The sequence below is a fragment of the Bacillus rossius genome, chromosome 1, assembly GCF_032445375.1.
Source record: "Bacillus rossius redtenbacheri isolate Brsri chromosome 1, Brsri_v3, whole genome shotgun sequence".
Taxonomy (NCBI): domain Eukaryota; kingdom Metazoa; phylum Arthropoda; class Insecta; order Phasmatodea; family Bacillidae; genus Bacillus; species Bacillus rossius.
The window spans coordinates 11,464,318-11,486,767 of record NC_086330.1 but is presented as its reverse complement, the minus strand read 5'-3'; the positions used below and the strand labels follow the sequence as shown (position 1 = coordinate 11,486,767).

At 41.4% G+C, this 22,450-nt stretch overlaps 1 protein-coding gene across 2 annotated transcripts in view; it reads right to left on the bottom strand.

The window, feature by feature from the left end:
• The window catches only part of LOC134541960 (lachesin-like), an 84,373-nt gene that overhangs the window by 15,490 nt on the left and 46,433 nt on the right, over positions 1 to 22,450 (bottom strand). For both annotated transcript variants that reach the window (XM_063385760.1, XM_063385848.1), the window contains exons 3-5: positions 21,417 to 21,624; positions 4,791 to 4,961; positions 2,505 to 2,633 (exon numbers count right to left, since the gene is read on the bottom strand). In XM_063385760.1, the coding sequence (XP_063241830.1) occupies positions 2,505 to 2,633; positions 4,791 to 4,961; positions 21,417 to 21,624 (508 nt within the window). The remainder of the gene's footprint in view (positions 1 to 2,504; positions 2,634 to 4,790; positions 4,962 to 21,416; positions 21,625 to 22,450) is intronic.

The following is a 22,450-nucleotide window of genomic DNA, read 5'->3' as shown; positions in this document are numbered from 1 at the left end:
GACACTACCAACCACACAACATAAAACCAAAGAAACTTTTTTTTGTCCGTAACGGTGGAACGAGTGGTCGGATCAGTCACCTCCCATCAAGGCGCGGGCTATGTTCGATTCCCGGCGGGGTCACGCCCGGGTCATCCGCAAGTGGAAAACGTGGCTGACGTTTCCCCTAACTTGTGCGTCTCGTCGTGTTGCTCCCATTTTACTCCCCGCTTATTCATCCCTGCATGTTCCTCTCTCGTCTGATCGCCCCTCTTCATCTCTAACGACCTGTGCGCTGGCCACACGCTGAACCTATCTATTCTGTAAGGTGCCCAAACTCTATAATTAGAGACCGGAAAAATTCGCGAATTCATTTCGCGATAGGCTAAAATACAAATAGTTATACCTCAGTGCTGCCTCTGCTATTGGCTCACAACTCACCTGGATGACTCCGGGCCAATGAGAAACACCTGACCAAAGCTTTATCGAATCACAGGCTGCTACGTTGGGACGTCTCACAAGACGTAGATGACATGATGAGTAGATGACATTTGACCGAGTGTACGTAGAACTATGGAGTTCATCCTACAGGTCATTGAACCCGCGAAATTTTCCGGTCCCTATCTATAATATATTATACCATGTTATCCTACTGATATCATAAATTTTGTTGGTTTTGGAATTTCACGCAGCAACAAAGCAACGGATCAACATGGCTTTGTTTTTTTTTTTTGCACAGAGACAGTTTACGGGCCGGAGAGTGACATAGGCCACTTTTTATCCCGGAAAAAAAATCCACTCTTCCGATGGGATAGTCATGTTAAAATGGCTGAACGGATCACGCTATTCCATTTTTGAAGCTTGGTTTGTATCCATGGTGACGGGCTTTTGCTTTGTTGGATGGATACTTTATAGACTCCTCTCATGGATTGCTTTTCCTGGTTTGAAAATAAGTATTTTGATTGGATAAAAAATTAATTAATATGTAAAATTATCAGCCAATTTTCGTAAGAAATACTCAGAATTGGCTCGAAAAAACGTATTTCATTATGCGAAAATAACCATAGCCATGTGTTGCAAAAAAAACATTAAATATATTTTCTGTAGTATTACAAGCTATTTCTTGGCGACTGGTTTTCCAAAAGAATCTTTTGTAAAAGTACAGAGATTACTTCTGCACGAGTCACAGCCCTTCAGCGTGGAAGGGGTTAAACGCATCTTGAAAAGCCCGGCCCAATAAAGGCAACGCTCCCCTTGCAGAGGACCGCCATTAAAGTTGTCGTAGCGTTCAGACTGCCTGGCCCCACGCGGAAGATGGTAAGCAGGGGTGAGAGGGGGTGTAGGGGGAGTACAGTCAGACCCTGAGCATCATTTCAATAGAGCAAAAGTTAGTTTCAAAGCTGTATTTTGAGGGCATTGTAAAAAAAAAACATTTCCAGTAAAAAGAGCCCGCTAAGTCAAGTTTTAGTTCCAGCTTTCCGTGTTTAAATCAATTTTTCTCACAAATAGCCGATCGATCAAGAGATTGTCTAGAATGTCCAATTATATTTCTCAAAATAACAAACACCTTGAAGTAAAAATCTGTTATTCCTCAATACCAGCACTACTTATCATAACCAAGAATCCTGTTCTTTCCGTTGATTCACCGCACATACACATTCCTGTATCATTTGATGAACTTTTCATTTGATTTGCAGCATTTATGACAAGTACTGTGAAAGGATGTACCCAACGTGCTACTCTTAGATTATTTGTCAATTTCTAGAGACCTGCAAAATTCGCGGATTCATTCGGTGATAGGCTAGAATTCAAACACACATACCTCTTATATAATTTTGCTATTGGCTTACTGTTCATCTGGTCGAATTTCAACCAGTTATAAAAAGAGACCCGTGAATTTCGCGGATTCATTTCGTGTTATGCTAAAATTCAAATAATTATACCTTAGTGCTGCTTCTGTCATTGGTTCACTGTTAATCTGGAGGACTGAGGGCCAATTAGAGACCCTCACTCATATAAATGTCGAATCACAGGCCACCCAGTCTAGACGACTCACAAGTCAACAGCCAATGAACAGTTGGCATTTGCCCGAGTGTTTAGAGGATATTGGAGTCCATCCTGGAGGTCATTGAATCCGCGAAATTCACGGGTCTCTATTTATAAACCCTCAACCAAAGAAGGATCAAATCACAGACAAACCAGCTGGGATGACTTACAAGTCGGCAGCCAATGAACTTGCGTTATTTGCCCGAGTGTACAGGGGTATGTGCAGTCTATCCTGAATGCCACCGAAACCGCGAAGTTTGCAGGTCTCTATCAATTTGGTAATTTTTTCTTGTACTAAAAATTAAATGACTGCAAATAAATACATTTATTTGTCATCTAAGTTGAATAAATGTTTTTTTTTGTAATGGTGTAATTCACATGTGGTGGTGATGTGACGTGTGGTGCGGGAAAGGGGAGGGGGTTGTGGGGGTTACGTCGCCCCTGACGGAGAGAAGTCTGTGGCCGGACGCAGAGCTCACAGTGTACGTTGAGCGCGATCCTCTTGCTGACGGCGGGAGGGACGTCGTTGGACGCGATGCACATGTAGGCGCCCGTCTGCCGGCGGTCCAGCCGCCAGAAGTGCAGCACGTCTCCGGAGTGGGTGTCCTCTGCGGGGCACACGGACACGTATCAGGCATACCTCCCGCGAGGTCTGACCGGCACACTATCACACTGGCCGAAATATACTTACTTTGCCAGCTGATAATGCCCCACAAGTATTACGACACACACACACACACATATGTCGCAATACTTTTGGCATTATTAGCTGGCAAAGTTGCATTTTTTTAACGTCCTTATTCACTATCGATAAGGAGAATGAAATGGAATTTAAATCGTAAACTATTTTGGAAAAAAAAAATATTTAATTTTACCTAGCGTTTTAAAATCTCAGGATTTTTAAGACATCAAAAATATTATTACTGCGAAATAAAATTTTCCCGAAAGAAACATGAAGCAAAAACCTAGCAATAGCCACCAGAATTATTATTTTTAATACAAAAAAAAGGGGGGTTGTCTGTATAGTCGGTTTACGGACGATAATTTTACGTGATAACGTCATAAGAAAACATTGATGAAAAATTTCATACTTTTTAATTTTCAAATATTATTTACAGTTTTTTTTTGCAAAATTGAATTTTAAATAATTTGTTCAAATATAATCACGAACAATTAGTTAAAAAGCCCGCCTTAACCTGTTTGATATTATAGAATATTTTATCGCGCGGTGGTTTGCCGGTTCTTGCACGCTCGGCTCAGGTGGAACGTGACAATTTTTCGTGCGTGCATCTGGCTTTCATCGATTTATAAGACGTTATCACTTCAAAAAATATCTGTTATTTATTCCATTTGTTTCTACTTATCCTTATTGCACAAAATTGTTGAAAATTCAACTTTGCCTGGTAACTATGCTAAAAAGGATGCACTATTTATATGTACACACACACCGAGCCGAGGCGAGCCGTACGAGCGCGCATCCTGCTTAAGGCTGGGTTTACAATTTAAAAAAATAATAAGCGAACTCACAGTAGGCCATGCATACGACTGTGCACGTGACCTGTGCGAATCAGGTTCACAACTGGAATATTACTGTTAATTTCGCCAATGAAATTTCGCAATTTATCCGACATCGGTTGGTAGTTAGCAAATACGTAACTATATTAACTTCCAAATTATTATTTCCCTGACATCTGACCAGCATTTTTGTGAACATAGTTTTTTTTAACACATAAAGTTTTTTGGGTTAGTGTAATTTTTAGTTATCAGTACCAACCACGAAATTTTTTTTGTGTTTACGTTAATCGATAATGACGTTAGTCTAAGGTATTGCATTAATATTATTTTCGCCAAAATTACAACCTACTGTTCTCTCATTGGCTGTTGCGACTGGATAAAGGGAATCAAATATATTTAATTATATCCCTGACTTAAAAATGTGATGAAATTAAAGCGTGCAAACTAAAATAACAAATCACTTAACTAATAAAAAAAACAATATTAGAAAAACAAGTAAAACGAATGAGCGTATAAGATATTAAAAATGGAGTTCAATTTTTTTTAGTGTATCTAAATACTAGAGACTGGAAAAATTCGCTGTTTCAATGACCTATAGGATAGACTCCACGATCCTCTATGCACTCGGCTAAAATACGCCTGCTCATTGCCTACTGAATCGTAACACCTTTAAACTGGGTTTGCTCGTGAATACATACTTGTTCTGCTTAGAGATTTTCATTGGCTCAGAGTCCTTCAGATAAACTGTGGCCCAATCGATGAAGCAGCAAGAAGATAATAAGAGTTTTGATTCTAGCCTGTCGCGAAATGAATCCGCGAATTTTTCCGGTCTCTACTAAATACTCATATGCCCACAACCTATATCTAGAGACCGGAAAAATTCACGGGACTCGTTTCGCGCTATGCTAGGATCCAAACAACGGTACCTTCATATTACTTCTGTGATTGGCTCACAGTGTATGTTAAGGACTTTGAGCCAGTGAAAAACCCTTCAACCAAAGAAAGTCTCGAATCGGAAGAATTCTCGTTGACAGGTCTCGGAAGTTAATTAGCAAAGTAGCATGTGGAATTTGCCCGAATACGTAGGGAATCTTGGAGTCTATCCTAGAGGGCATTGAACTCGCGAATTTTTCCAGTCCCTACCTATCTCCCTCGAACACGTGGTTGTGAACCGGCGATGTTCCCCGGCCCGGCCCGCAGACGGGAGCCGAAGGCGGCGAGGGGTCAGCCAGGCAGGACGCAGTACGTACCTCTGACGGAGCCACGGAGGCCCCTCCTGACGAGCAGCGGCGCGCCATCCTCCCTCCTCCAGGTGATCCTGGGGCGGGGGCGACCCTTGGCGTGGCACGTCAGCGTGGCGTTGTCTCCCTCCCGCGCCGTCACGTCCGAGCTCGTCTCCTCGTCCAGGATGTCGGGCGGCACTGCGGACAAGAGCTCGTCTCCTCGGCCAGGATGTCGGGCGGCACTGCGGACAAGAGCTCGTCTCCTCGTCCAGGATGTCGGGCGGCACTGCGGACAAGAGCTCGTCTCCTCGTCCAGGATGTCGGGCGGCACTGCGGACAAGAGCTCGTCTCCTCGGCCAGGATGTCGGGCGGCACTGCGGACAAGAGCTCGTCTCCTCGTCCAGGATGTCGGGCGGCACTGCGGACAAGAGCTCGTCTCCTCGTCCAGGATGTCGGGCGGCACTGCGGACAAGAGCTCGTCTCCTCGTCCAGGATGTCGGGCGGCACTGCGGACAAGAGCTCGTCTCCTCGTCCAGGATGTCGGGCGGCACTGCGGACAAGAGCTCGTCTCCTCGTCCAGGATGTCGGGCGGCACTGCGGACAAGAGCTCGTCTCCTCGTCCAGGATGTCGGGCGGCACTGCGGACAAGAGCTCGTCTCCTCGTCCAGGATGTCGGGCGGCACTGCGGACAAGAGCTCGTCTCCTCGTCCAGGATGTCGGGCGGCACTGCGGACAAGAGCTCGTCTCCTCGTCCAGGATGTCGGGCGGCACTGCGGACAAGAGCTCGTCTCCTCGTCCAGGATGTCAGGCGGCACTGCGGACAAGAGCTCGTCTCCTCGTCCAGGATGTCCGGCGGCACTGCGGACAAGAGCTCGTCTCCTCGGCCAGGATGTCGGGCGGCACTGCGGACAAGAGCTCGTCTCCTCGTCCAGGATGTCGGGCGGCACTGCGGACAAGAGCTCGTCTCCTCGTCCAGGATGTCGGGCGGCACTGCGGACAAGAGCTCGTCTCCTCGTCCAGGATGTCGGGCGGCACTGCGGACAAGAGCTCGTCTCCTCGTCCAGGATGTCGGGCGGCACTGCGGACAAGAGCTCGTCTCCTCGGCCAGGATGTCGGGCGACACTGCGGACAAGAGCTCGTCTCCTCGTCCAGGATGTCTGGCGGCACTGCGGACATGAGCTGCACCTCGCCGCTGCTGGGTCGTTACCACAACGCCGAAATACCACAATGTCGATCGTACAATAACGCCGAATACCATAACGCCGAATGCCAAATTGACCGCAACGCCAACTATAAAACTGCTGTGTACCACAACGCCGAAATAAAGTAACGGCGAAAAATGTTGCTGGAGGGAGGGGGGCCACAGGAGCAAAATGAAAAACAACTGAATGAATTTGTGTGTGTTTCTTAAATGCAACTTAACGCCGAAATACTACAACCTAACCTAACCTAGGCTAGCCTAACCTAGCCTATTTTAACCTAACCTTACCTAACCAAACCTTTGTGGCATTCCTGCAATAACATTTTTCGGCGTTGTGATGCGTCACCGCCTCGCTACTAGTCTCACACCGCGTGCATTGTGTCGTCCACGCTGTACTGTTCCTTCTTTGGGTACCTTGTCTGTTCGTCGCTTTTAGTCTGTATTTACTGTTCCACGTTACCTGTTCACTATACAGCACTTTCTTTGGGTAGCTTGTCTGTTCGTCGCTTTTTGTCTTTATTTGCTGTTCCACGTTACCTGCTCACTATGCAGTACCTTCTTCGGATAGCTTGTCTGTTCGTCGCTTTTAGTCTTTATTTGCTGTTCCACGTTACCTGTTCACTATACAGCACTTTCTTTGGGTAGCTTGTCTGTTCGTCGCTTTTTGTCTTTATTTACTGTTTCACTTTTGATGTTTACTATACAGCACCTTCTTTGGGTAGCTTGTCTGTTCGTCGCTTTTAGTCTTTATTTGCTGTTCCACGTTACCTGCTCACTACACAGTACTTTCTTCGGATATCTTGTCTGTTCGTCGCTTTTAGTCTTTATTTGCTGTTCCACGTTACCTGTTCACTATATAGCACTTTCTTTGGGTAGCTTGTCTGTTCGTCGCTTTTAGTCTTTATTTGCTGTTCCACGTTACCTGTTCACTATATAGCACTTTCTTTGGGTAGCTTGTCTGTTCGTCGATTTTAGTCTTTATTTGCTGTTCCACGTTACCTGTTCACTATACAGCACCTTCTTTGGGTTGCTTGTCTGTTCGTCGCTTTTAGTCTTTATTTGCTGTTCCACGTTACTTGTTCACTATACAGTACCTTCTTTGGGCAGCTTGTCTGTTCGTCGATTTTAGTCTTTATTTGCTGTTCCACGTTACCTGCTCACTATACAGCACCGTCTTTGGGTAGCTTGTCTGTTCGTCGCTTTTAGTCTGTATTTACTGTTCCACGTTACCTGCTCACTATACAGCACCGTCTTTGGGCAGCTTGTCTGTTCGTCGCGTTTAGTCTTTATTTACTGTTCCACGTTACCTGCTCACTATACAGCACCGTCTTTGGGCAGCTTGTCTGTTCGTCGCGTTTAGTCTTTATTTACTATTACTGTTGCAATTGTTTTCTATTTGTTGTCAACTCACTGTGCTGTAAAAGGTTTTAGACTATTTCCCTCTACGGAATTTTTCTATGCTGTATTCATTTATTAGGTATATTTCAAAGAAATACCACCTACTCTAGCCGTTACCATGGTGCGACTTTGAGAAATTTTTTTTCTATAGTTTTTAGTTTCATAGTTCATAGACCCCAAAACACTGTCTCAATTGTTCACTAATCACTTCCAAACTGGTACATAAAATCTAGAAGTGGAAAATCTCGATCGATTTAGTTAATTGGCCAAATCCGAAAAAAAAGGGTAGAAATGGGGAAAGGTTTATGAAAAAAAAAAAGAGAAAAATCGTTGTAGCAAAAATATAACATCCCTTTGAACGCATTATAACTCGTAGAAGTAATACCAAAATCTTTTACCTAAATAAGTTTTTGATACGATTAACCATAACTGCAAGTGGCTGTAAAAGATAGGGTAGAATTAAAAAAAAAATTCTAACTCCCTAAGTAGGTAGGCCTACACTTTGAAATCAGTTTCAATTGATTGAAAATCTTATGATTTTTATCTAAAACTTTGTCTGAACCAATTTTTATACGAAGAACCATTCTTGCAGGGGGTTGAAAAAATAAATAGGTATAAATAAAAAAAATCTGAATTTACGTACCATGTACACTGTTAATCCGTTCTGGTTTATTGTAAAACTCCAAATTATTATATACAACTTTCGTTTGAATTAATTTTTTATTGAACCAACCATAACTGCAAGGGTTGGAAAAAACAAGGGTGGGAAGGATACAATCTAAGCCGTTCAAATTGTTTGTAAATCTTATAATTTTTATCTAAAACATTGGCTGAAACAATTTTTTGATGGAACGAACTACTACCATAAAAACATGGGTTGAAATAAAAAAGCAACTGAAAACCTACTTAGTATCAAATTCGTTTGAATTTATTTTAAACCATCTTAATATTATCTCAAACCTTGGTGCAAAGCCATTTTTTTTATAGACCACGTTATTAGTGCAAGGGCCGAAAAACAATAATATAATTACCTCATTTGGCATGTCGTCTTTGATAAGTTCGTAACCAAAATTTAGACGATAATTTACACCAACGCCTAATTCGAAACTTGAACCCAGAATTCTTCTCGACGAGAGCCAGTGTACAGGCAACCACGACGAGACAGTCGGCATCAATAGGTCGAGAAACTGTAATTTCAGGAAGGGTTGTTACCTGTCATTGCTAATGTGTCGAGACCGGAAAAATTCGCGGGTTCATTTCCTGATATGCTAAAATTCAAATAATTATACCGTTTGCTGCTTCTGCTATTGGTTCACTGTTAATATGTAGGATTCTTGGCCAATTAGAGAAAATCAACCAAAGAAGTATCCAACCACAAGTTGCCCACTTGAGACGCCTCAAAATTCAGTTCCCAATGAACGGGCGCCGTTTGCCCAAGTAGGCAGAGGATCGTGTAATCTATCCTGGAGGTCATTGAACTCGCGAATTTTTCCAGTCTCTACTAATATGTAATTGAACGCTCTTACTATAAATTTTTCACAATAAATCTTTTTAATTATATGTTTCGTCTTAAAAGTTTTTAAACAGTGTATTAATAAACACTATGTAATAGCGGTAAAAATAATTCAAATGTTTAAATAGTAATTACGTGCGTGAAATTTTACAGTTCGAAAATGAAAATCGGCTTGTAGCCTCCCGCATGGGGCAGGGTCTGCATGGATGGAATGGGGCTGACACTCACAGTAGCCGGTTGCCTGGATAATGCGTGAGGTGAGTTGAGTTCAGGGTGTGGAGCAGCGACGGAATGAATTGGTGAGGGAAGCAAGAGTACTCCGAATAAAACCCAAAGGCCACGGGTAACGTCCACTACGTTTCCCTTTTTGGGAAAAACCGAGTTTGTCCCCGCCGGAGATCAAACCCACGTCGTCTTTGGTGGGAGGCGAGTGTTCTGATCACTAGAGACAGGAACAATTCGCGGATTCATTTCGCGACAGGCTAGAATCAAAACTTTATTACCTTCGTGCTGCTTCATCGATTGGGCCACAGTTTATCTGAAGGACTCTGAACCAATGAAAAACTCTAAGCAGAACAAGTATGTAATCAAGAGCAAACCCAGTTAAAAGGTGTCACGAGTCAGTAGCCAATGAGCAGGCGTAATTTGGCCGAGTGCATAGAGGATCGTGGAGTCTATCCTAGAGATCATTGAAACCGCGAATGTTTTCAGTCTCTACTGATCACCCGACCACCGCGCCTCTAAACAACTCGAACATAACGCCAAGATAATATTTAGCTGTACAATTTCTGACAACAACAAATTAAAGTCAGCTATCCCTTCAGTACAAGTAATGACAATAAAATGAAACAACCAACATGGCATGTGAGACAGAGCATTAAGGGGGTGTTGTAACCTATATTATTTCGCTAATAGTATTTTGCTTTTTTTGCATATGGATTTAGATAAATTCATAACATAACCTTATTCAATTAATTGTTTAGAATGTTTTTTTTTCTCCTAAAAAACCTTTATTTAATGGTTTTTGTGAACTTAAAGACAAATTTTTATATCAGTCATAGTATGAAATGAAAGCATGAAATCTCTGTGGTGTATTTATTTATTTTATTATATAAATCACAATTAAATAAAAAAAATTGGTTTCCTCAAAACCATAAAAAAATTCAGATCTTTATGAATTTTAAAAAACCATACTTTTATTTATTTAATTAATGATGTGTTAAAAATAAAGTTTTTAAGACGAAGGTTTTATAATAACACAAAATCCAAAACTTATTGCAATATGATTTGCTTTCAGTACATGCTAGGACTGAAATAAAATATTTATTTAAAATTCATAAAAATAATCAAATAAGTACTTTTTTAATTAGAATAATCTCTCATGAACAATTAAATATTGTTATATTATGAGTTTATTGAAGATAATGTTGAAAAGCCGAAACATTATATGAAAGATTATTCAAGATACCATCCCTTTAAGCGAACCGTCACTTCCCACGGGATGCGCAGATGACTCTCTATGGAACAATTCGTCGGGAATATTAAAAGCCGATGTCCGGTGAGTCGTTCCGCACCTTTTATTGGGTCCCTCGTACCACTCTGACCCCCCTTACCCTGCCTGACCACTCCTTGCGCTACTCAGTAGAGACTTCCGGGAAGCGACGCTCGTGAGTGACCCCGTCTGTCCCTCCTCCCCCCTCCCCCCGTGACGGTAAAAATATCGCTGTCCACTTACTGAAAGGAGTACTCGAGTTCCCGTGTCCCTAGCGCGGCATTGCGCTACATTTTACCACACAGGCTGTCCGATGTGTCACCACATCAATAGGGGCATGCACTTTTCGCGAAAACATTCCGAGACTAGCTGAAAGTTAAAACACTGTAGCATTGTCTGTGATTCGTAGAGACCTGTAAAATTCGCGGATTTATTTCGCGATAGGATAGAGTCCAAATACTTTTGACATTATTTTGCTTCAGTGATTGGGCCACAGTTTATCTGAAGGACTCTCGGCCAATGAAAAATCTTTAACAGAAGAATTAGCGAATCACGATCATTCCAGTCAACAGGTGTTACGAGTCGGTAACCAATCAGCATATGTAATTTGCACGAGTGCATAGAGGATCATGGAGTCTATCCTTTAGGGATTTGAAATCGCGAATTTTACAGGTCTCTAGTGATTCGTTATTTGGGTGCATTTCTTTCAGGTACATGTCTAATGACAGTACAACCAATCACAGTAATTCAATACAGAAGCAAACGCGTCCTGAGTGGCTTCGTCAAATAAAGCCACGACCTCTCTCGCAGACGGCCGCCAATCACGAGGAAGGAACCGCTGGTGCTGGTATAACTTGTTGCAGTCTAATAGGCGTTCAGAGTTTTTCGCGAAAAATGCCTGCCCCTACACATCACGTGTCAATAATGTGCGCAGGCTTTCACGGTCATCGTCTGGAATAGCTTGGCTTCTGGGTTGTAGCCATTGTCCTTGGCGGATAATTCACCGACGTTTCGGTCGACATTGCAGTCGCCATCATCAGGGAGCAGTTACCTACAGTAGGTTGCGACTGCAATGTCGACCGAAACGTCGGTGAATTATCCGCCAAGGACACGGCTACAACCCAGAAGCCAAGCTACTTCACATCAAGTGTCATTTTATACAAACAAATATATATTTTTTCGCTATTTTTTTTAAAACTTTAGAAGGTTGTGTAATTTGACGGAAATATTACTTGGAAATTGAGATAAACTACAAGTCTTTACTACAAAAAAAAACCTAAACACATCTGAACCCCGATGACAGGAAGTGCTGAAGCATCCCAATCATGCTGGCGAGGGTCGTGGGTTCGAGTCCGCCACCCCAGCATGTCTCAAGCTTGCGAGCATCGAGCATGTTTGCAAGTGGTCGAGGGTCCGCCACAAGTTTCAAGTTCCTATTATCTTTGAAAGATTTGTGCAATGGGAGTGCATGACTTTATGTAAGCTTTCGGACATACGCCATTGTTTTGGAAAACTATTGTGTTTGTTTCGTCTTTTCGTTTTGTTGTGTTTTTATCTCGTTTCAACTGTTGTGCTGGCTTGTTTCTGTTTTGGAAAACTATTGTTTTTGTTTCGTCTTTTCGTTTTGTTGTGCTTTTGTCTCGTTTCAACTGTTGTACTGAATTTTGTTTGGGGTTCAATTCATCATTTGTGTTTTTTTTTCGTTCTCTTAGTCCATTTTTCTTTGTTTTTCTTTGTTTGTTGACCATATTCCTGTTATGGAATATTATGTGGTGTATATATCCTGTTGACAATAGCAATTTTTGCTTAATTTATGTTTTGTTTTTGTTTTTTTGTAGTTTCCTTCTACAGACATACATGTGCTTAGCAATGGCGTATGTCCAAAAGCTTACATCAAGTTTCAATTTCCTATCACCCACACCCTCTGAGCAAAACCCTATCATGTTAAAAAACCGTAACAATCCAACAAAACATTTGTTCACATGTGTGGCATACATATATTTTACTAGATAATGATACTTTAAGATAAATATTCCAAAACAAATGTTCATGTTGACTAAAGAAGTCACTTCTATACGCGCGGTCTCTGATGGTGTTGAACTTGACTCCGTGATCTCAGAGAAAGTGTGCTGTTTCTCCGAGATTCTAGCCACCTTGGCTGACTACCGTCAACAACAGAAACGAAGATAAAAGGTTCGCGTAACTCTTCCCGTATTTTCCTTTTTTTTTCCCGGGTCCGGCGGCCATTTCTTTCTGCATCACGTGAAACACCTGCCTACAGCAGAGAAATAGGCCGGGATTCTTATTCTTTTCTTCTTCTTTGCTTTTGGTTTTGTTTTCTCCTCTTACTTACGTCGGACGAAGCACAGGCGCGCGTCAGGCAGTATTGCAATTTACCGCGGCGCGGGGTAACGTGGTTTGGTTTGTGTGTTCTTGAGCCTTGGGAAGGGGGGAGGGGGTTGTGAGAGAAACCTTCTCTGTTCGCGAATAATTTATGCAGCTCGCGGCGCATGCGGGAGATAAGGGTCTCCGCGGACGATTGAGTGGCTAGATGGGTTGGTTAAGGGGGCAGGGGAACCCCCAGACCCCCTCGGCAGCATGTTATTTATTCACGACCCACTCCCCCCCTTTCCAAGGCTTCCTTTGGAGGAGGGGGGTGGGGTGAGACGTGATTGCAGTATGCGACTGTGTTGTATCTACTTCTCGGAGGATCACGTCTTGGCTGTTAGATGCCAGGAGTCCAACAAACTGTGTGGATGTGTGCCGTCGCGAGCCAAACGATCCGATGAATAATGATATAACACTAAAAAAAACCGGGTTGGGGGGGGGGGGGGGGGTTGTCTGTGAATTCGGTTTACGGACGATAATTTTACGTGATAACGTCATAAGAAAACATTGATGAAAAAAATGCGTACTTTACAATTTTCAAATATTATTTACAGTTTTTTGCAAATTTAATTTAAATAAACTGTTAAAATTTAATTACGAACAATTAGTTATATAAATAAACTGAAATCAAATCAATGTCAATAAATTGTTAATTTGAAATGACGAAATTGGACAAAGAAATCAATTTTTTTTAAATTGCTTCTTTCAAAAAGACCGCATTAACCTGTTTGATGTTATAGAAGATTTTCTCGCACGGTGGTTGGCCAGTTCTTGCACGCTCGGCTCAATCGGAACATGACAATGAGTCATGCTTTTTCGTGCGTGCGGCCGGCGTTCATCGATTTATACGACGTTATCACGTCAAAAAATGTTTTGATGCTTATTATTACCAAGTATTTTGAAATTTACCTTGCCTTAATGTCTTTAATTTAGTGATTATTTTTTGTAAAAGTTTCTTGTATCGCTTGGCAGCCAAGAGATTAAAAAAATATTTCTAAGTTACCACAGTGAAGACTAATAGTTACTAATTATTAAATTTTATAATTAATTTTAAAATCACCAATTAAATCACATTAATATTTATTTATTTAAAATGAAACAAACCGTTTTATTTGCCTCAATAAACGATTTATTTAGATTTTACTGCGGTACCTGTCAATAACGGGTTAGATTTTAGGTTCTTTACAAAGAGTCCTAACGAAATCAATTACGTAATGAGTTTTTAAATTAAAATTGGTGTTTTTTTAGTATTTATAATATATTACATTAACTAAAGCTTTCATTTACAATTAATTATACTTTACTAAAAATGAAACTATCAATTAGTGAAACAATCCCTAAAGTGTCAGAGTTATGTTCATCTTGCGACCAACTGAATTAATGAAGTCAATCTGGTTCATTTAATAGCCGATAGTCCTGCTAGGAATAATTTTTTTATACAAATATAACAAGAAATAACAAGTATTTAAGTTCGTCGCCAATATTACTTGCGACAAAGAAAGATATATTTAACAAATAAATAATGCTATTTGTAGAGACCGGAAAAAATTCGCGTATTCGTTTCGCGCTATGCTGAGATCAAAACACAGTTGTACCTTCATATCACCTCTGTGATTAGCTCAAAGTTTATGTTAAGGACTTTAAGCCAGTGTAAAACCCTTCAACAAAACAAGTATCGAATCGGAAGCATTCTCGTTGACAGGTCTCGGAAGTAATAAGCCAATGAGCATGTGGCATTTGACTCGAATATGTAGGGAATCGAGGAGTCTACCCTAAAGGTAATTGAAATCGCGTTATTTTTCAGTCCCTAATTATTACTAGGGACCGGAAAATTCGCGGGTTCAATGACCTGTAGGATGAACTCCATAGTTCTACGTACACTCGGTCCAATGTCACCCACTCATTGGCTGCTGTCTTGTGAGACGTCCCAACGTAGCAGCCTGTGATTCGATACAGCTTTGGTTGGGTGTTTCTCATTGGCCCAGAGTCATCCAGGTGAGTTGTGAGCCGATAGCAGAGGCAGCACTGAGGTCCTAACTATTTGTATTTTAGCCTATCGCGAAATGAACCCGCGAATTTTTCCGGTCCCTACTTATTACACAACTGCGTGTGAATCAGTTTCAGGCAAGGAGTAGAGCAGCATCGAGACGGTCACAAGTGTCCGGCCCATGCTCTGAGGACTCCGCTGAGACCTGAGTCCATGTACGGCTGTGGTAATTACGGGAACTTGCTGGCCCCCAGGTCCACAGCGGACACCCGCACGTCAGTCTCCTGGTGGGTCCACTCGGAGTCGAAGCAACTCCCCCGGCTGCCCCCCCCCCCCTAGGCTGAATAATAGATGCTCGCTGAGTGGACCAGGCTCGTCGGGGAGGAGGGGGTGGGGGGAACTGTGTTCGTACCTCGGCGCAGCCACGCCCACCTCCTGGCCCAAGCACCAACCTTCTAGAGCAAATAATACTTGTCCCTGGGCAATCTAGCGCAGCTGTTTGCCGGCATTTCCACCGACTCCCACACACGTACCTCGCGGGAAGAAAATGGACCCAGTCAAAACTACGTGGACGCAGGCCAAGTTTCTTCAAAGTTCAGGGTTTCGTCGTGCTTAAGGAACAGTGAAACAGAAAAGGATTAGATAGGGAACCGGAAAAATTCGCGGGTTTCATTGACCTCGAGGATAATCTCCACGGTCCTCTACATACTCAAGAAAAATAACACGTGTTCATTGGCTGCTGACTCGTGACACGTCTCGACGAAGTTGTTCGTAATTCGAGACTTTTTTTGGTTTATGGTTTTCCAACTGGCTCGCAGTTCCCAGGTAAAATTTTCGGTCAATCGCAGAAGCGGCACGGAGGTGTACTTGTTTGGACGTTAGCCTATCGCGGAATGAATTCGATAATATTTCTGGTCTCTAGGAACAGATGATTAGTAGCCCCTTGATAGAGATGACCAGAGATTGAAAATATTCTGAGCATCGTTTCGTGTTACGGTAGCATATAAAAAAATTACATAAGGGTTTGCTTTTGTCACTAGCTCACAGTTTACGTGTTTACGTAAAGGGTGGTTAGGTGCAGGCATTTTTCGCGTTCGCCCATTTGCCTGCGGTTTCTTCCTTGTGATTGGCGGTCGTCTGCAAGAGAAGCCATTTACCATATTTGACCGAGCCACTAAGGACGTGTTTGCTCCCGCACTGAATCATTGTGATTGGTGTCCTAAACAGTAAACATGTATCTAAACGAAACTCAACCAATCACGAAACACAGACGACGCTACAGTGTTTTAACTTTCAGCTAGTCTCGAAATCTTTTCGCGATAGTGAGTTGATGACAATAAAAGAAGCACCGGTTTACGGGCCATCCATATGAGACGTGTCACAAGTAGAGACCGGAAAAATTCGCGAATTCATTTCGCGATAGGATAAAATACAAATAGTTATACCTCAGTGCTGCCTCTGCTATTGGCTCACAACTCACCTTGATGACGCTGGGCCAATGAGAAACATCCAATCAAAGCTTTATCGAATAACAGGATGCTACGTTGGGACGTCTCACAAGACAGCAGCCAATGAGTGGGTGACATTTGACCGAGAGTACGTAGAACTATGGAGTTCATCCTACAGGTCATTGAACCCGCGAATTTTTCCGGTCCCTAGTCACAAGTGAGCAACAAATGAACGACTGACATTAGCTCGCGTTTGCTCAGCACAGTGAATTATATCTATATGTTGGTGAACCAGCGAATCTCTATAGTCCTTACAGAGCGAAAACTACTTGTGGACAACTGCGACGGTTTATCTGAAGTGACCATACTTCGCTGGTCGCTGGGCTATTTACCTTTTTGGAGGCCCACCCCCGGGAAATTTAGCCTTTCAAAAAATTCGAACTCAACCTGGAACTTAAATTTCGATGATGGTGTTGCTTTTTTTTATAAGAATATTTTAATATTCTTTCCCGATAAATTATCCCAGGGTCAGTTTCATGAAAGATCGAGATCAAATTCCCGGTATAATATCATTATACGTGGCAATATAATTATTGGACGTTATTATAGTACTAAATCATGAGTTGGAAAAGATTGACCAGCAATTAAGCTAGAAGATAATACTATTTTAATTTTTTTTACCAATAATTGTGTCCATATTCTGACAGAAAACCAGGCAAAAAAAAAATTGGTTGTCTGTAAAGTCGTTTCACGGACGTTAGTTATAGTGACAACGTCATAACAAAACATTGATGAAATGATTGTAATCTTTTATGAATAAAATTGAATCATTTTAATTTTAATAATAAAAGAATAAACACTTGAAATTATACTAGTAATCAGATTTTTAAAATGCAAGAATGATTAACCTTCATTGCCGAAATTGTTGTTGTAATAAGCAATGAAAACCACATTAACTTTTCACTTCACTTTATAAACCGTCGAGTGGAAGAGAGATAGATGCGGCGTAAGCGTACAATGAGCGTAACGGGACACAGCGTAACGGAACAATGTGCGTAACGGGACACTTTTTCGTGCGTGCAGCCGGCGTTCATTGATTTATTAGACGTTGTAACGTCAAAAAATAATGCAACATCAATTTTGTTAAATTATTTTATTTATTTGATAAACTGCATTCCCGTTCCGGGCGATGGAAATTCATGAAGCAAACCCTTTGCGGCTGAAGTCCAAAATACAGCCTACCCAGATCTTTTTCTTTCGTTGTTGGCTCTCATTAACAAAAGGATTGTTTCACCCACAAATGAGCCAAAGAAGAATCCCGAAAATATGTACGCCTCGTTAGAAATATTTCTTCCAAACTGTGGGTGAAAGAAGATTTTTACAGTGCTATCTTTTATATATAAACCTCGGAGTGTTATAAGTCGCTGGCAAACTTTTAGCATTGGAACGGAATAAGCTTGGTGGCCAAGACAGTGAGGAAAATGTCTTACCCAAGAAAATTTAGGTATAATAATGTTGGTTTCACAAGTGAATACAGAGTTAATGAAGTACATAACAAAAAAAAATCAAGTACATAACAAATCATCAAATGTCAACCCCTGTAAATTGTATTCGTTATATTCATAAAAGATGATTATTTCTGTAACCCATTGCCAAATGCGAATTCACCAGTTTACGGTAACAGTAGGGACTGGAAATATTCGCGAGTTCAATGACCTCTAGGATAGAATCCACGATTCCCTACATATTCGGGCAAATGGCACATGCTCATTGGCTAGTTACTTCTGAGACCCGTCAACGAGAATGCTTCCGATTCGATACTTCATTGGTTGAAGGTTTTTCACTGACTCAAAGTCCGTAACATAAACATGTGAGCCAATCACAGAAGTGATATGAAGGTACCAGGTGTTTGGATCTCAGCATAACGCGAAACGAATCTGCGAATTTTTCCCGGTCTCTAGGTAACAGTTAACGAGCGCAGTCGTGCGCGCGCGCGCATTGGGTAACGGAACGTTTATCCGGGATAGCGCGCGCCATGTGCGTTCACGCGCCTTTGTCCCGGGTCCGCGGGGCGCCTCTCGCCCAGATACGGCGCGGCGGTGCATCAGCAGGAAGCCCGCGATAGCGCGCAATTAGTGGCCTTTGTTTACGCGCATGATAGGGTGAAGGGGAGTAGGGCTTTACTGCTCTTTGTTTATCCGTGAGGGGGAAGTTGTCGGGATGCAGCACCTACATGGGTCAGTTTATAGAAATAGCGGGTTAAAAAAAAGGGGTTGTCTGCAAAGTCGGTTTACGGACGATAATTTTACGTGATAACCTGATAACTAGAGATCTAAAAAATTCGCGGGTTCATTACGTGCTATGCTAAAATTCAAATAATTATACCTTAGTGCTGCTTCTGTCATTGGTTCACTCTTGATCTGGATGACTGAGGGTCAATTAGAGACCCTCACTCATAGAAGTGTCGAATCACAGGCCACCCAGTCGAGACGACTCACAAGTCAGCAGCCAATGAACAGTTGGCATTTGCCCGAGTGTGTAGATGATATTGGAGTCTATCCTGGAGGTCATTGAACCCGCGAATTTTTCCGGTCTCTAGTGATAACGTCATAAAATTAAATTGCTGCTTTTAAAAAGCCCCGCCTTAACCCGTTTGATATTATAGAAGATTTTTCTCGCACGGTGGTTGGCCGGTTCTTGCACGCTCGGCTCAGGCGGAACGTGACCTTGAGTAATGCCTTTTTCGTGCGTGCAGCCGGCGTTCATCGATTTATAAGACGTTATCACGTCAAAAATTTCTGCGGTGCATTGGTAAGACTCAGCAGAACAGTCATTATTTTGCGAAAAATGTTTCATTGCAAGCGATTTATCTCTACGAGTAAACATCTGAAGTGCCCGGCGTTGCCCGGGCTTTAGGGAGAGTAAAGAACTCCATCTGTGGACTAAGTTCTCCTAAGTACTCCCCGTCTTAGACGTAGAAGCTCCAAAGAACTCCTGCTGTAGACGAAAATCCTGTTATTCACTTGTTTCCGATGCCCGGATAGCTTTTTTTTCTCTTTCGACTGCAGGGGTGTTTCTGACCAATACTGGTTCCTTTCTTTTTCGTTGCCATAATCTGACGATTATCTGTTGAGTTTTGCTTCGTTACTTGTTACTTATTTAACACTGTTCTTGAAGGTTTTACGCTACATTAGCTTTTACCCGCGGTTTCACTTCCGTGGTTCTAAAATCTGAGGCTCTACTAGCGAAGCTGCTAAAGGGATCAGAGTGAAGCCTCCCTATAGCCTATTTAAAGGGCAAATCAGATTAAAAACCTCAAAGAAAAAAACAGAAAGTTGAATTAGATACATAATTTACTGTTGCACTGTACAAGAGGGCGATACAAACCAGTTTAGCTGGAAGAGAGTCCGTGGAGATCCTTACATTGGAACATCCAGGGTAGAACGACCAGGTCGGGCAATGCTACCAGTACCATATGAAGGTAGACAAAGACTTAAGTACTCAAAGTTAAGAACGAGGAAGATAGGTTTGCTTATGTGCTTCATTTCGTGGTATGGAAAACTCCGTTGATCAATGGCATTTTTTTGAATGTTACACAGAGCAGAGGGCAAAGAATCGAACGACCAGGTAAACCAAAATTAAAAAAATAAGAAGGAAGTATACCTATATTATACCTCTTAAATGGGCCATGAACGCAAAGCTGCTATCCCTGAGCCCGAGAGACGAGGGAAACATACCCCTCATAATATGTTTTCGGAAGATGATAACCGTATCACATTCTGGGCTATCCACGTGTCAAATCCCATTATTGCAGACAGAAAAGCACAAGAAAGTATGTAAATTCTAGTTTTAAATATTTTCATAACGCACCATGGATTCCTGGCTAAATGCAAAGAAAAAAACTCGCATTCTGTGTCCCATGTTAAGTTTAGAACCATTTTCAATGCGTAAAAATATAATTTTTTTTCCTAAAGGACTAATGTCCCAAATGTCTGGCTTAGTTTAGGAAGAAAATATGCAAAGAAAAGAATAGCGCATGATAGACAAAGTAAAAGCAGATATGATCCACCAAACAGCTGTGGGAGGGCTCTCAATCGAAAAAGGAGTTACATAGGCATGCAATGAGATTTTCGAAATCTCTGCACCTAATAAAAGCGATCTATGAACATTGTGTGACTAGCTGATAATCCCGAGAGAACATCATGCATATTACCGAGCATTGAAGTGTGATGAAGATGTTCGTGATGCATTGACAGAACAAAACAATGATGATACAGAAGAAAAATTAACATGATTAACCACTAAATGTTCTGTTTTTCCATTGTCAAAGTGTATTGCTAATTGGTGATGAACTTTCAGTTGTATTAATATTTTTAAGAGTTGATAACAGTAAATAAATTAGAACACGTATTTTTTCCCAATAATAAAAAAAATATTTTTTTTTTAAATGGTTTCCGGGGAGGAAGCTTTTAATGACATTGAAGAAAAAAAAAACTTTGCTATTTGTTAAATTTTTAGCAATATAACACATACAAAAGCAAACAATATTAATAATATATATTCCCTAATTTTAAAGACACATTGAAGTTGTTTCAAATCAATTTTTCTAAAACCTAGTAAAAAGCACAAAAGAAATGGCATTTGAACAGTTGAAACAAATACGGCGCCATTCAGTTCATATTCATCCCCCTTAAAATACAACCAAGTCAGTCAGAAGCAAAGACGTGATTTTCTCAACAATGAATAACATTTTGTTAAATAATTTTAGAAAACTAGTTACATGAAAGCACAAATATAAGGGATAAAAATATATCCCTTCGGCACCAAATAATTTCCGTTATATGTAAAAAATACTTTCATTTTAAATTCCAAATAAACATAAACCAATATATTGTAACTTACACTTATGATTCTAACCGCCGCGATTAGAATCACAATGTTTAAACATACGTTTATAATAATTAATATTCGCAGGCTCTCAAGGCCATTGTCTGAAGAAGCTTGGCTTCTGGGCTGTAGCCCCTGTTCCTTGGCGAATAATTCACCGAAGTTTCGGTCGACGTTGCAGTCTCACATCATCAGGGAGCAGTTAACTTCTCCCTGAAGATGGCGACTGAAATGCCGACCGAAACTTCGGTGAATTATTCGCAAAAGGACCCGGCTACAACCCAGAAGCCAAGTAACATCTACGTATGTAATCATATAGAAACCAGAAAGCGCTCTCACCGTGCACGTCCAGACAAACGACCTGCTTCTTCATGACGGAGGTGTTGAGCTGGCACATGTAGCAGCCACGGTCCGCCTCCTTCACCTGGCGGATGTGCAACTGCCACGTGGCCTGGCCGTCGTGGGACACTCCCACCCGACTGTTGTGGGTCACCACCTTGTTGTGCAAGGTGAGGATAGTCTGGTCCTCTGCCCGTAGCCACCCCACCTGCAGACCAGACCCATTTCAATGTAGCCCGCTTAATTCCTTCACCAGCTGAATGGAAAAAATCCATATGACATCGTCGTCGTTTTTTTATAGGTATTTCCCATGAATATAGTATAAATTATACCATAGGTATTATATTAATTTTACTTGTAAAAGTGTCACAATTGTATGCCAGCCACTGAATATACTATTATACACTACTTTGGCCTAAGGCTTGCCCTTCGTTAACTGTTCACGTAGGCTTTTGGAAGTTAAAGTATATGTTGGGGTTTACAAGATAAAAAAAAACAGTCACACGTGGCTTTGTAATTGGGAGGAAAATTACACACACACACACACACACACACACATATATATATATACATAATTAATTATACACAGTTTTTAATTTTGAAATAGTATATATTTTTGGCATTTAATGTATTTATACTATTAAACGCCACTAAAACAGCTTTCATACAAATAACAAAAGCTGAATCCTCATGCTGATTTTATATTTATTTCCTGATACAAAATATTTTCCTGTTGTTATTACGTGCTTGCGGTTATATCGTTTTATGGATTCGAGATCAATGCACTATTGACTTTCAGAAATTTGTTAGATGAGAGAAAAATATCCTAAATTAACTTAAATAAGTATTTGAAATGTTATAAAAAACTCACTTTTCCTCTTTTTCAAACCGATAATGTGCCAACACAATCCGTACGAACTATTGCCACGTTTCCCTGGCCGAAAACACCTCGTATTACGAATGACAGATGTGAATCACCAGAAAATTAAAAGACTCCGGCGTTCATAAATCACGTGTATCGTTTTTGATACATG